General features: G+C 47.7%; 1 protein-coding gene across 1 annotated transcript; it reads left to right on the forward strand.

Annotated features, from left to right (window-relative positions):
• Positions 1–5,090: 5,090 nt before the first annotated feature.
• Positions 5,091–7,709, forward strand: ANKRD65 (ankyrin repeat domain 65). The gene is made up of 4 exons (XM_006885942.1): positions 5,091–5,183; positions 5,308–5,525; positions 5,690–6,236; positions 7,317–7,709. Exons 1-4 carry the CDS (start codon positions 5,091–5,093, stop codon positions 7,707–7,709), a joined length of 1,251 nt encoding a protein of 416 aa, XP_006886004.1.
• Positions 7,710–11,352: the final 3,643 nt, after the last annotated feature.

Here is an 11,352-nt window from a genome sequence, read left to right on the forward strand (position 1 = left end):
TGAACTCCTTTTATGGTAAATTACACTCCATTGTATGGATCTACCACAACTTGCTCATCTATTTATCTGCTGACAGACACTTGCTGCAATACAATGAATTACTTCATGTGCCCTTTTTTTTTCTTTTTTTTTTTTTCTTGTGCCCTTTTAACCATAGTCTGTGTAACTCCTATCAAATTACTGGGTGGGACTATGTAAATAAGGTGCTTATGGTCCAGCAAGGAGATTGGATAACTTGCTACTAATAGAAATAAGGTGCATATCAATCTTGGTTATTGATTATTTTTGCTTAATTAGAAACTCTGTTAAAACTCTATTACAACACAGTGCAATCTTGTCCACCCCAGGACTGTCCTCATAATCTCTGCAGTGTTTAATTCCACTGTTGCAGCCACTGTGCTAATCCATCTGTTGAAGGTCTTGCTCTTTTTCACTGATCCTCTAATTTACTAAACATGATGTCTTTGTTCAGTGATTGTTCCCTTCTGATAACATATCCAAAACGAGTGAAAGGATGCTTAGAAGCATCCTCATGGGAGCTCTGGTGGCTTAGTGACAAGAAGCTGCACTGCAATCCCGGGGGTGCGTGGTTCAAATCCACCAGATACTCTGCTGGAGGAGAGACAATCTCCTCCTGTACCTGTCAGATATGATTTGATTGTACATGCACAAAAAAATATTATTTTTTTAAAAAAAGATGCATCCTTACTTCTAAGAAGTATTTTGGTTGCACCTCTTTCAAGATCAGTCCTTTCTTCTGTCAGTCCATGGTATGGTCACTATTCTTCACCAATATCATAATTCAGAGGCATCGATATTTCTTCAGTCTTAATTATTTATTGTCTAGCTTTTGAAAGCTTCTGATGCAATTGAAAAACCATGGCTGGGGGCAAATGCACTTTAGTCTCAAAGAAATATCCTTGCTTGTTAGAATTTTAAAGTGATTCCTTTGAAGCAGAATTGTCCCCTGCAACAGTTTGTTTAATTTCTAGACTGCTGCTTCTATGGGCGTTGTTTGTCAATCAAAGGAAAATTAAGTCTTTGACAATTTCATTCTTTATCAGGACTCTTACAATGTTGCATGTTGGTCTGGTTCCAAGAACTTTTGTTTTCTTTAGTTTGAGGTGTAATTTATACTGAAGGGTATCCTTTCTATACTCAATTTGCATGCTGAGCAAATAATTCAAGAAGTTGGACTATTTGAAGAAGAATGTGGCATCAGGTTTGGAGAAAGGCTCATCAACAACCTGTGTCTTACAGGGAACTCAAGTTTGCTTGCAGAAACTGAAGATTTGAAGTACTTCAAAAAATTAAAGACTACAGCTTTAGTTTGCTCGGCTCCATAGTCAACAGTCTTGGCACCAGCAGCCAGGAAATTAAAAGGCGCATTGCCATGGGAAAGTCTGCTGTTAGGGACCTCTCCAAAGTACTGAAGAGCAATGGTGTCTCTCCGGAGACTAAGGTGCATCTGATAGAGGCCATGGTCTTCGCAATCAGTTGTTATGCATCAGAGAGTTGGACAATGACCAAGGAGGACAGAAGGAGAACTGATGCCTTTGAGCTGTGGTGCTGGAGAAGAGTATTGAGAATACCATGGACTGGGAGGAAAACAAACAGATTTGTCCTGGAAAGGGTTAAATCGGGTGGCTCCTTGGAGGCAAGGATTCTGAGGCTCCGTCTAACATACTCTGGACATGTTGTGAGGAGAGACCGGTCCTTGGAGAAGGACATCATGCTTGGGAGGGTGGAGGGACAGCGCAGGAGGGGAAGGCCCTCTATGAAGTGGATTGATTCAATGACTGGGATAATCGGGATGGGAGGAGTGTCAGAGACAGTGCAATTGGCACAAGACAGAGCAGAGTTTAGGGCTGTTGTACATAGGGTTGCTATGAGTCACAAGCGACTCGATGGCACATAACAACAACAACAGTCTTTAATATGGATTACATTTCAACATTAAGAAAACAAAATCCTCACCCCAGACCAATAGGCAACATCATGATAGATGGAGTAAAGATTGAAGTTGTCAATAATTTCATTTTACTTGGAGCCACAGTCAACATCCGTCCTAGCAGCAGTCAAGAAATCAAAAGACATGTAACACTGGGAAAATCTGCTGTTAACGACTCTCCAAAGTGCTAAAGAACAAGCAAGCAGAGATATCAGTTTAGCAGCTAAGGTAGGCCTGATTCAAGGTGTGATATTTTCAATTGTGTTCTACGCATTTGAAAGTTGTCTCATGAATAAGGAAGATAGAATAATCGATGCCTTTGTACAAGACAGATTTGATTGTTCTTTTGCCAGAACTACAACATTAAGCTTTTGTTCTCATCTTTCTTCGTCTGAAAGCACTGCTGAAACTTGTCTACCATGGGTGATGCTGCTGGTATTTGAAATATTGGTTGCATAACTTCTAACATTGCAATCATATATAATCGCCACAGTATGACAAACAGATAATACTGAGTAGGCTAAGTCCTAATTGTGCCACCATAAAACCCTTATGAAGAGGAAAAGAGACACAAAGAGAGACAGACAGAAGAAGGGTGACCATGTGAAGATGCATCTACAAGCCAACAAACTCTGGAATCACAAGAAACTGTCTATCAAAATGCCCCCAAATGGCTGCACTTATGCTAAGCTAGTTGAGTTCTTATTAGACTTGTTCTTCTCATTTCTTGTCTTAATGAGTAACTCTGGGGCAAACGGAACCTTCCCTTTATTGTTTTAGCTATGCCTTCAGAACTAGATATATAGATCTAATTTGTAATGACTTTTTCTTCGGAGGAAACATTGTGACCTTAGTATTTTTCAGCTGTGTAATTTTTTTGTGTGTATGTGTGTGTGCAGTCGAATTGGATCTGACAAGCACAGGAGGAGACTGCCCTCCTTCTCCACTTCGAAGCACTTGCCTTTGGGATTGCAGCCCAGCTTCTTGCCACCAGGCCACCAGAGCTCCCTCAGCTTGTAGAGTTTTTAACTTTTTATTGTATATCTGAGGTTTGTATATGCAGGGGATTGTTCACGTAAGGGTATAAACTAGTTAGCTACTTTGTCCACCCTTAGTGGAATTCCATCTGTTTCAGTTTGTCACTGCTGCTGGGCCCTTGCAATAAGTTTCTCCTGGCTTCTAAATTTTCCTCTGCTAATAAACTAAAATGAATGTCTTTGAGGTAAAGATGATGACATGTCTTCTCAAATACTTTGGGGATGTTAAGAGGGGTCAGTCTTTGGAGAGGGATATCCTGGTTAGAAAGGTGGAGAGTCCATGAAAGAGAGGAAGACCCTCAACAAGATGGATAGGCATGGTGACTGTAACTATGGTCTAACGTTTATTTGAGCTGGTTAGGATGGCCCAGGATAGGGAAGAGTTCAGATCTGTTGTTCACAGAGTCCCTATACATTGTAGAAGGCTTGATAGAACATAACAACAATAATGTCTTCTAATTTGTATCTGGGTCAATTTTTTTGTCTTTCTGCAAATATTAATCTTGAGGGACTTTCCCTCTGGGGAGCTAACCCTGACTTCTAAAATATGGGGGGAAGATATTCCTGTAGAATTTGGAGGCAGTCTTGCAAAACTTTGCCACAGCACTCCTAGGAAACCAATACAGAGAGAATGACAAGAAGATTGCTGTTGTGGTTGCTAGGTGTCATCAGGTTGACTACTGCTCATACTCTATGAATAATGCATCTGGACCTTGTCCTGTCTTGTGCCATCCTCACAATCTCTCATATACCTGAGCCCATTGTTCTATCTCTGATATACTTGAGTCCCTGTGCCAATCCATTTTATTGAGGGTTTTCCTCTTTTTCTCTGGCCCTCCACCTCTCCTCATGCACTGGTCCGTTCTAACAAACATACCCAAAGTATATGAAACAAGGTTTCATCTTTACCTGTAAAGAGCATCCTAGTTGCACTTACTCCTAGACTCATTGGCAGAGATAAGTAAACATTGTATGTTTTCAACTCTTTGCTTATTATTGTTGTTGTTATGTGCCATCGAGTAGCTTGCAACTCAAAGCAACCCTATGTACAAGAGCCCTAAATGCGGTTCTATCCTGTTCCAACCTCGCCGTCTCAAACACACTCATTCCCACCACTCCAGTCACAGAATCAATCCATCTCATCGAGGGTCTTCCTCTCCTGGGCTGTCCCTCCACTCTCCCAAATATGATGTCCCTCTCCAAGGACCAGTCCCTCCTTGCAACATGTCCAAAGTATGTTAGATGAAGCTTCAGAATCCTTGCCTCCAAGGAGCACTCCGGCTTCACCCTCTCCAGGACAAACCTGTTTGTTCTCCTAGCAGTCCTGGTGTTCCCCCTTAGCTGAGCTTGGTCTAGGATATGAGCACTTGGCTGTGCCCTGGGAGGCAGCCTCAGGGCCAGCTTCCACTCACCATCTACCCCAGGACCTGGAACAAGGTGGTCTCTGAAGACTGAGCTCAGATCCTTTTTCTCCTGCAGTGTCATCCCCCTCTCATCCCAGAAGCACCCTAGGGGGCTGCTCTCCCAGAAATTACTCACCCCTCACCCCACTTCTGGCTCTGCCCCTTCACAACCTCAGCTGATTGCCTCAAGCTCCCTGCCCACACCCTCTCCCTGGGTCTCCTGCTGGCGCCACAGCAGCACTTGTGTAGGAATGATGGTCCCTCTGCAGCCCACCCTCTCCACACCTCCCAGTCCTTCAGGCAAAAGTGAGGGGTGGGGTCTCAGCAGCAAAGCCCAACATAGAGACACAGAGGTTCCTGTGGGGGGGCACCCCAGAGGCAAGACAAGGCATATCATATGCTTCCTGGGGGGTGAGGGCAAAGTGACAGAGAAGCTGCTGTCCAGAGAGGGCATGTTCCTGCCTGTCCTTCACAACCTGATGGCCATTGTTCCCTCGGAGAGAGGCTGGGATGGGGAGGGGCAGGCCGGGGAGGTATGGCATTCTTTTAAGTTGCTGGGTAAACAGTGAGGCAGGAGGTGGCAGGTGCCAGCTCTTCTCCCTCTAACACCTGCAGCTCTGAGACCACCCACTCAGACAAGCCTGGAGCAGCTGCCTGAGAAGAGTACACTGAGCGTGTGTGCTCAGGGCCCCAAGCAGCATGGAGAGGATACCAGGAGCCGAAAAGGACCCTGGGGCAGAGAGAAGCCCGGCTGATGGGAGCTTTGAGCCCCTGAGCCAGCTGCCTCTGGGGGTAACTGAGTGTCAAGCCCCTTAGGGGACCAGGGCATGGATGAATCCCTTTGTTGGCCTGAGGACAGCCTGGGCTGGGTTTTCCAGGCCTCTGTCCACTTCAGTGTTGTGCCCATCTTCCCCAGACCCATTTCCAGCAGGAGCTGGGAGAGCAGACCTCTGCCAAAGCTGAGGCAGCGCTGGAATTGCGGTGGCTGAAGTTAGGTTCCCTGGTGACCGTGGATGCAGGGACTGAGGGGGCCTGTGCCCCGCTGGGCTGGAGTCCCCTGTTCCAGGCTGTGTGGCAGGGCCAGGCAAGCCTGGTGACGCAGCTGCTTCGGCAGGGTGCCAGCGTAGACGAGAGGTGAGCCCAGCCAGGTTGGCTCCCAAGAAATCCCTTCCTGTGATTGGGAGTTGGTGGAGAAGGGGTAGAGTCTCCAAGTGGACGAGGGCAGGACCCCTTCCCTGAGCAGGGGCGGGGTCCAGTCACGGACCAGCGCAGACCCTGCCCTCCGTCCCCATCCGCAGGGACAGCGACGGCCGCAGTCCGCTCCACCTGGCTGTGCTGCGCGGCCACGCGCCCCTGGTGCGCCTCCTGCTGCGACGCGGGGCCCCCGCCGGTGTCCCGGACAGTGCAGGCCGCACACCACTGCACGAGGCTGCCTGGCCCGGGCATTCGCGGCTGGCCGAGCTGCTGCTGCGCCGTGGAGCTCCGGCGGCGGCGCGCTGCGGGGCGGGCCTCACGCCGCTGCACTGGGCCGCCGCGTTGGGCCGCCCGCTTCTGGCCAGCCGTCTGCTGGGCGCGCCGAGCCCGGGTCCCGCAGCGCTAGCTGCGGCGGTGGATGCCCACGGCTGGACGGCGGCCCACTGGGCAGCGGCAGGAGATCAGCTGCCGGTGCTCGAACTGCTGCTGGCTGTTGGCTGCCCGGGCCCCGACGGCGCACTGCTCGTAGCGGCCGAGGCCGGGCGTGGGGCAGCGCTGCGTCTTCTGCTGGCGCGCGGGGCGCCTGTGAATGCCCAGGACGGCACTGGGGCCACTGCACTCGGCATCGCTGCAGCCTTGGGCCACCAGCAGGTATGCCCTCCCCTCCCCTTAGTGCTTGCACAGGTTTAGGGAGCGGAGGGCCAGGAGCCCTAAGGTCTGCTGGTGAGGGATACAGCTGAAGAGATACGCGTTTGGGATCACAGAGGACTGGGAAGTTTCTGGCCCTTTAACACGTCTGGCACTTAAAAATAATAACACCAACCTAGAGAGAGATCCATTGGCCTAGTGGAGAGAAAGTGATGCTACCAAGCCAAAGGTGGGTGACTTGTAATCTGCGGCCCTCAGGCCTGTTTTTCATTGTTTTTGTTCAAACATTCTTCTAGGTCTTATAGTCCTGCCATTCAGAGGTAACTTGTGGTTGCTGTGAAGCTGAACACTGTGACACTGATGTGTCAAATGCATTAATCGTTACTCATGGTGGACAGTGTTTGGTGGAACTCCACAATTAAAACAAGCTTGGAAGCAGGAGTGGCATCCGCTTCCAAAATAGCTTGTCTCCAGAAACCCTATGAACCTGGAGAAAGGATGAAAGTCACACAATGTTGAGGACTTTCATTCATAGGGTTGGTATGAGTTGCCTACCACTGGATGGCACTTAACAACAACAACAACAGGGAGTGCAGGAGGCAGAGGAGGCAGAGTTCTTGTGGCCCAAAGTAGTAGTCTGGGAGGTGTCATTTGGAGCTGGTGAGTGGGGCAGGGGCAGACTCCAAGGCCCAACCCTGAGGGCCTTCCTAACTTGTCTTCCTGGTGTTTTTTACTTCTTATCTGCCTTATCAGGCATCTGGTGTAGGGCATGTGGCCTAGCACTGTTTTCACTCTAGAGCGCAGGGCTGCACTTGGTCCAAGCCTCAGGCAATAGAGAGGTTGTGGTGGGACCACTGTACATACTTGAATTTTACTTCTAGACCAGAGGATGGGAAGGTGTGGGGAGTGTGGTGGGGATGGAAAATTCCAAACAGAGCTTCTCCTGTTGCATCTCATTTGTCAAACTCATTTGTTAAAAGTAGAAGGAAAAGGAGTCTGGTCAAACACTACATGGCCCCACCCTTTATTGGACCTGGAGCAAAGCCACTTCTTGCCCTCCACTAATCTTTTCTCCTCTTGCAGGATGTAGAGGTGCTGCTTGGCCATGAGGCCGACCCCAGCCTTCAGGACAGACATGGCCGCTCCCCACTCCACCGGGCTGCTGCTGCTGGACACCTGGCTGTGGTCCAACTACTGGTAGCACACAGTGCTGAGGTGGAAGCTCAGGACTCACTGAGCCTCACACCCCTACACCACGCTGCTCGGGGAGGTCACGTCGAGGTTGCCAGCCACCTCCTGGACAAGGGTGCACAGGTCAATGCTGCAGGCTGGCTTCACAAGACTCCCCTGCACCTCTCTATGGAATCACACCATGACTCCACTACAGAGCTTTTGCTGAGCAGAGGGGCCAACCCTGCTCTGAGGACACAGTGGGGTGAGCTAGCCAGGGATCTGGTGTCAGAGGGGAGCCTTTGAAGGGATTAGAGGATTGCTAGGGACACAAAGCCTCTCAGGGCCTATAGCTTCTTCTTTTTTAAAAAAATTATTGTATTATTTTTGTGTGTGTGTGCTGTCAAATTGGATCTGACTGGTACAGGAGGCGATTGCCTTTCCTCCAGCAGAGCATCTGGTGAATTTGAACTGCATACCTCTGGGATTGCAATGCAGCGTCTTGCCAGTAGGCCACCAGAGCTCCCATGAGGATGCTTCTAAGCATCCTTTCACTCGTTTTGGATATGTTATCAGAAGGGAACAATCACTGAACAAAGACATCATGTTTAGTAAATTAGAGGATCAGTGAAAAAGAGCAAGACCTTCAACAGATGGATTAGCACAGTGGCTGCAACAGTGGAATTATATGCTGCAGAGATTATGAGGATAGTCCTGGGGTGGACAAGATTGCATTGTGTTGTAATAGAGTTTTAATAGAGTTTCTAATTAAGCAAAAATAATCAACAACCAAGAGTGATATGCACCTTATTTATACTACTAGCAAGTTATCCAATCTCCTTGCTGGACCATAAGCACCTCATTTGCATAGTCCCACCCAGTCATTTGATAGGAGTTACAGAGCTATGGCTAAAAGGGCCCATGAAGTAATTCATTGTATTGCAGCAAGTGTCTGTCAGCAGCTAAATAGATGAGTAAGTTGTGGTAGATCCATACAATGGAGTGTAATTTACCATAAAAGGAGTTCAGTCTGTACATGCTTAGACATGACTGAACCATGAAAATATTGTGCTCAGTTAGAAAAGCCACACACAAAAGAACAAATATTTTCTGACTCCATTAGTATGAAATATCTAGAACAGAAAGTACAGAGGCATATAGTTGCTTAAGGATTACAAGCAATGAGGGGAAGAGGGACACAGAGAGTTATCGTTTAAAGATTAGTTTCTGTTTAGCTCCCTTATAGCTTCTTGAAGGCTGGAACCTCCAGATAGCTAGCTTTCCTAAAACTAGCTTTCCCAGTGCTCCCCGCACTTCCTCTTCTGGGTCTGAGGCTGCCTGGAAGTGTTAACTGTTAAGACGCTCCTGGAAGGAGGATGGAAGAGAAGACAGCGGTGGCAAAGACCTGTGGCTAAGTAGTCCCCAGCTTTGGGGAAATGTTCATCTACATGGCAACTCCATCCTTCTCACACTCTTTGGAAGAGAGACTGGTTTATACAGCAGGTTTGCCTGTAGCCCAGTGGTCCCCCTACAGTTTTCTCTGTCCAATTGTGAGGATGTCACCCTGCTGACCTGTGATTCAGCTGCTCTTTCTGTACATGGGAGACAATTGTCCCTGACGAGCCTATCTCTGTATTCACACAGAAAATCATCATCGTCATTATTTGACTTCAATGTTTTGTGGTGATTTTTTAATAAAGTTTGGTTTTGATAGAAAAATAAGACAGCATTTTACCTTTTAAATGTGAGTATTGTCATGCCCACTTGGTTTCTCAAGGGAGCACTCGGATTCTAATCCTCGGGCTGTGGGAAGCTCTAGAGAGTCTGATGGTGAAAGGTGACATGGTCTACTTGTGCCACCAGACTGTATGTGGGAAAGAAAGAGCAGAAACCAACCAGAGAAGGTGATGGCGTGGAGGGACTGCAGGGTGGAGCAGGCAAGATCAGGATGGTTCTGGAGAGAACCCACTGGACCTGTCTAGATTAGGGATGAGGGGAGACCTGTAAAGATGACAATTCCCCTTAGCTAGGTGTTATTTTGTTATGTTATACACAAGGCTGCTGAGAGTCAAAGGCAACCTCAAACACCTAAAAACAGTAGGCTTTGACTTGAGACAGTGAGAAAGTGAAAGTAAAGCCATATACTGCAACAGAGAGAGCAGGGTGCACAGGTGTTTGGCTGCATTGCCTTTGAGATTCCTACGAGCTACTTATGGAGGGACAGCTGGTGAGCAATGGAGACATAAATCAAGGAAGGTAGGGCCAGAAGTTACATCGCAGGGTTCTCAGAGTGAAGATGGTTCGTAAAGCCACAGGTGAACCTACAAATCTCATAGAGTTAATCTAAAGTCACTGCAAAAGAGTGGCGTGGAGACAGTCAAGCCTGACCACTACTAATTCTTTGAGGGGGAACTGCCATCCATAACACAAAAGTAATTTCCATGAGGTCAGACATGTCCCCCAGCTCCCTTACCTGTATCTACTAATTCCAGCAACAATTCTACTATTCTTCTGGGTCTGAAATCAGTTGCAGGAGCTACACAGATCTTACAGAAACATACTCACGATTATGAGTTTTATTATGAAAGTTAACAGGTTACAATTCAAGTCAATAAGAGGATACAATTTCTCAGTCATGATAGTTTCAATTATTATTATTTTTTTTTAATTTTTAGGTTCCCCTCTCTGTCTTCTCTGCACTAGGAGCAGTTTTCCTGCCACAGCCCCTCATCCTCTGAAAATGCATTGCCTGCACCAAGGTTGTCTCCACCCCTTCCCTGGTCAGCAGTGACTCTCAGCTGCTGAGCTGTCCATTGTCTGCAGTGGTCCTGAAACGACCAGAGACACTGAGAGATGAGAACTTCAGCTGCTTGACAGCCCCACTTTCCTTGATTTCATTTATCCCTAGTCGCAGCTTCCAAACCAGCACTATCTCAAGGGATATTGACACAGCAGCCAAGTTTATTGGGGCTGCGGCTGCCATGGTCGGAGTGGCTGGCTCTGGAGCTGGGATTGAGACTGTGTTTGGGAGCCTCATCATTGGTTATTCCAGGAATCCTTCTCTGGAGCAGCAGCTCTTCTCCTATGCCATTCTGGGCTTTCCCCTCTCAGAGGCCATGGGGCTCTTTTGCCTGATGGTGGCCTTTCTGATCCTCTTTGCCATGTGAAGGAGCCATCTCCGCCTCCCATATTTTGTTGGTTTTCTCCCCCTCATGTTTCATCTACCCTATGTGTTCCTTTCCCTGTAACTTCCCAGGCAGCCTGGGTAAAGTGTTTGGCTCAGGGTTTGACTGAGGAAAGAGAAATAAATACTGTTAATAAGATAATCTTTTTTTTTTTTTTTAGGACAGCTTCTAAGGTGTGCTCACAGGCCCTTCAGACTTCAATCTTATGGCTTTAGACCAGTGTTATAAAGCTCTCTTAGTATTGCCAATTAAGACATCTCTGCCACACCCCTAGTCCTCCAACAAGATTGGGCGAAGGTTCCTAGCTCTGAGGCAGCAATTCCAAAGTCAGTTCTGTCTCACGTCGTGTCTCTGGTTCTCTACTGAAGCGGCTGCTGCTTTCTAGTAGGTTTTGATCTGAGCAGCACAGGAATCTGGCTCCAAAGAACAAGCACTGCATTCCCTGCTTCCTCTTTCTTGCTAGTTTTCAGATTCCCCAATTTCTGCCCCTGAACCTGCTCTATTCAAACCTGGTGAAATGGTGAGAAACTAGCCAATCCCCTGCTGGATAGACTAACATATCCTATTTTGACGTTCCTACCCAACCGTGTGGTAAAGTCAAGGGTAATAGCCTAGAAAAGCCATTTTGAAAAATAGACCCACTACACCACCGTTCCATTACTTCCTGCCCCCTTCACTTGGGTGTGCGTCATGGGAATGCAGGAACAGCTAGGTCAGCCTCTAACAGGAAGACCCCAAATTGTCTTCTGCTTTTGCCCTAGACA

Source organism: Elephantulus edwardii, unplaced genomic scaffold (genome assembly GCF_000299155.1).
Source record: "Elephantulus edwardii isolate Elephantulus edwardi_28Jun2011 unplaced genomic scaffold, EleEdw1.0 scaffold00045, whole genome shotgun sequence".
Classification (NCBI taxonomy): domain Eukaryota; kingdom Metazoa; phylum Chordata; class Mammalia; order Macroscelidea; family Macroscelididae; genus Elephantulus; species Elephantulus edwardii.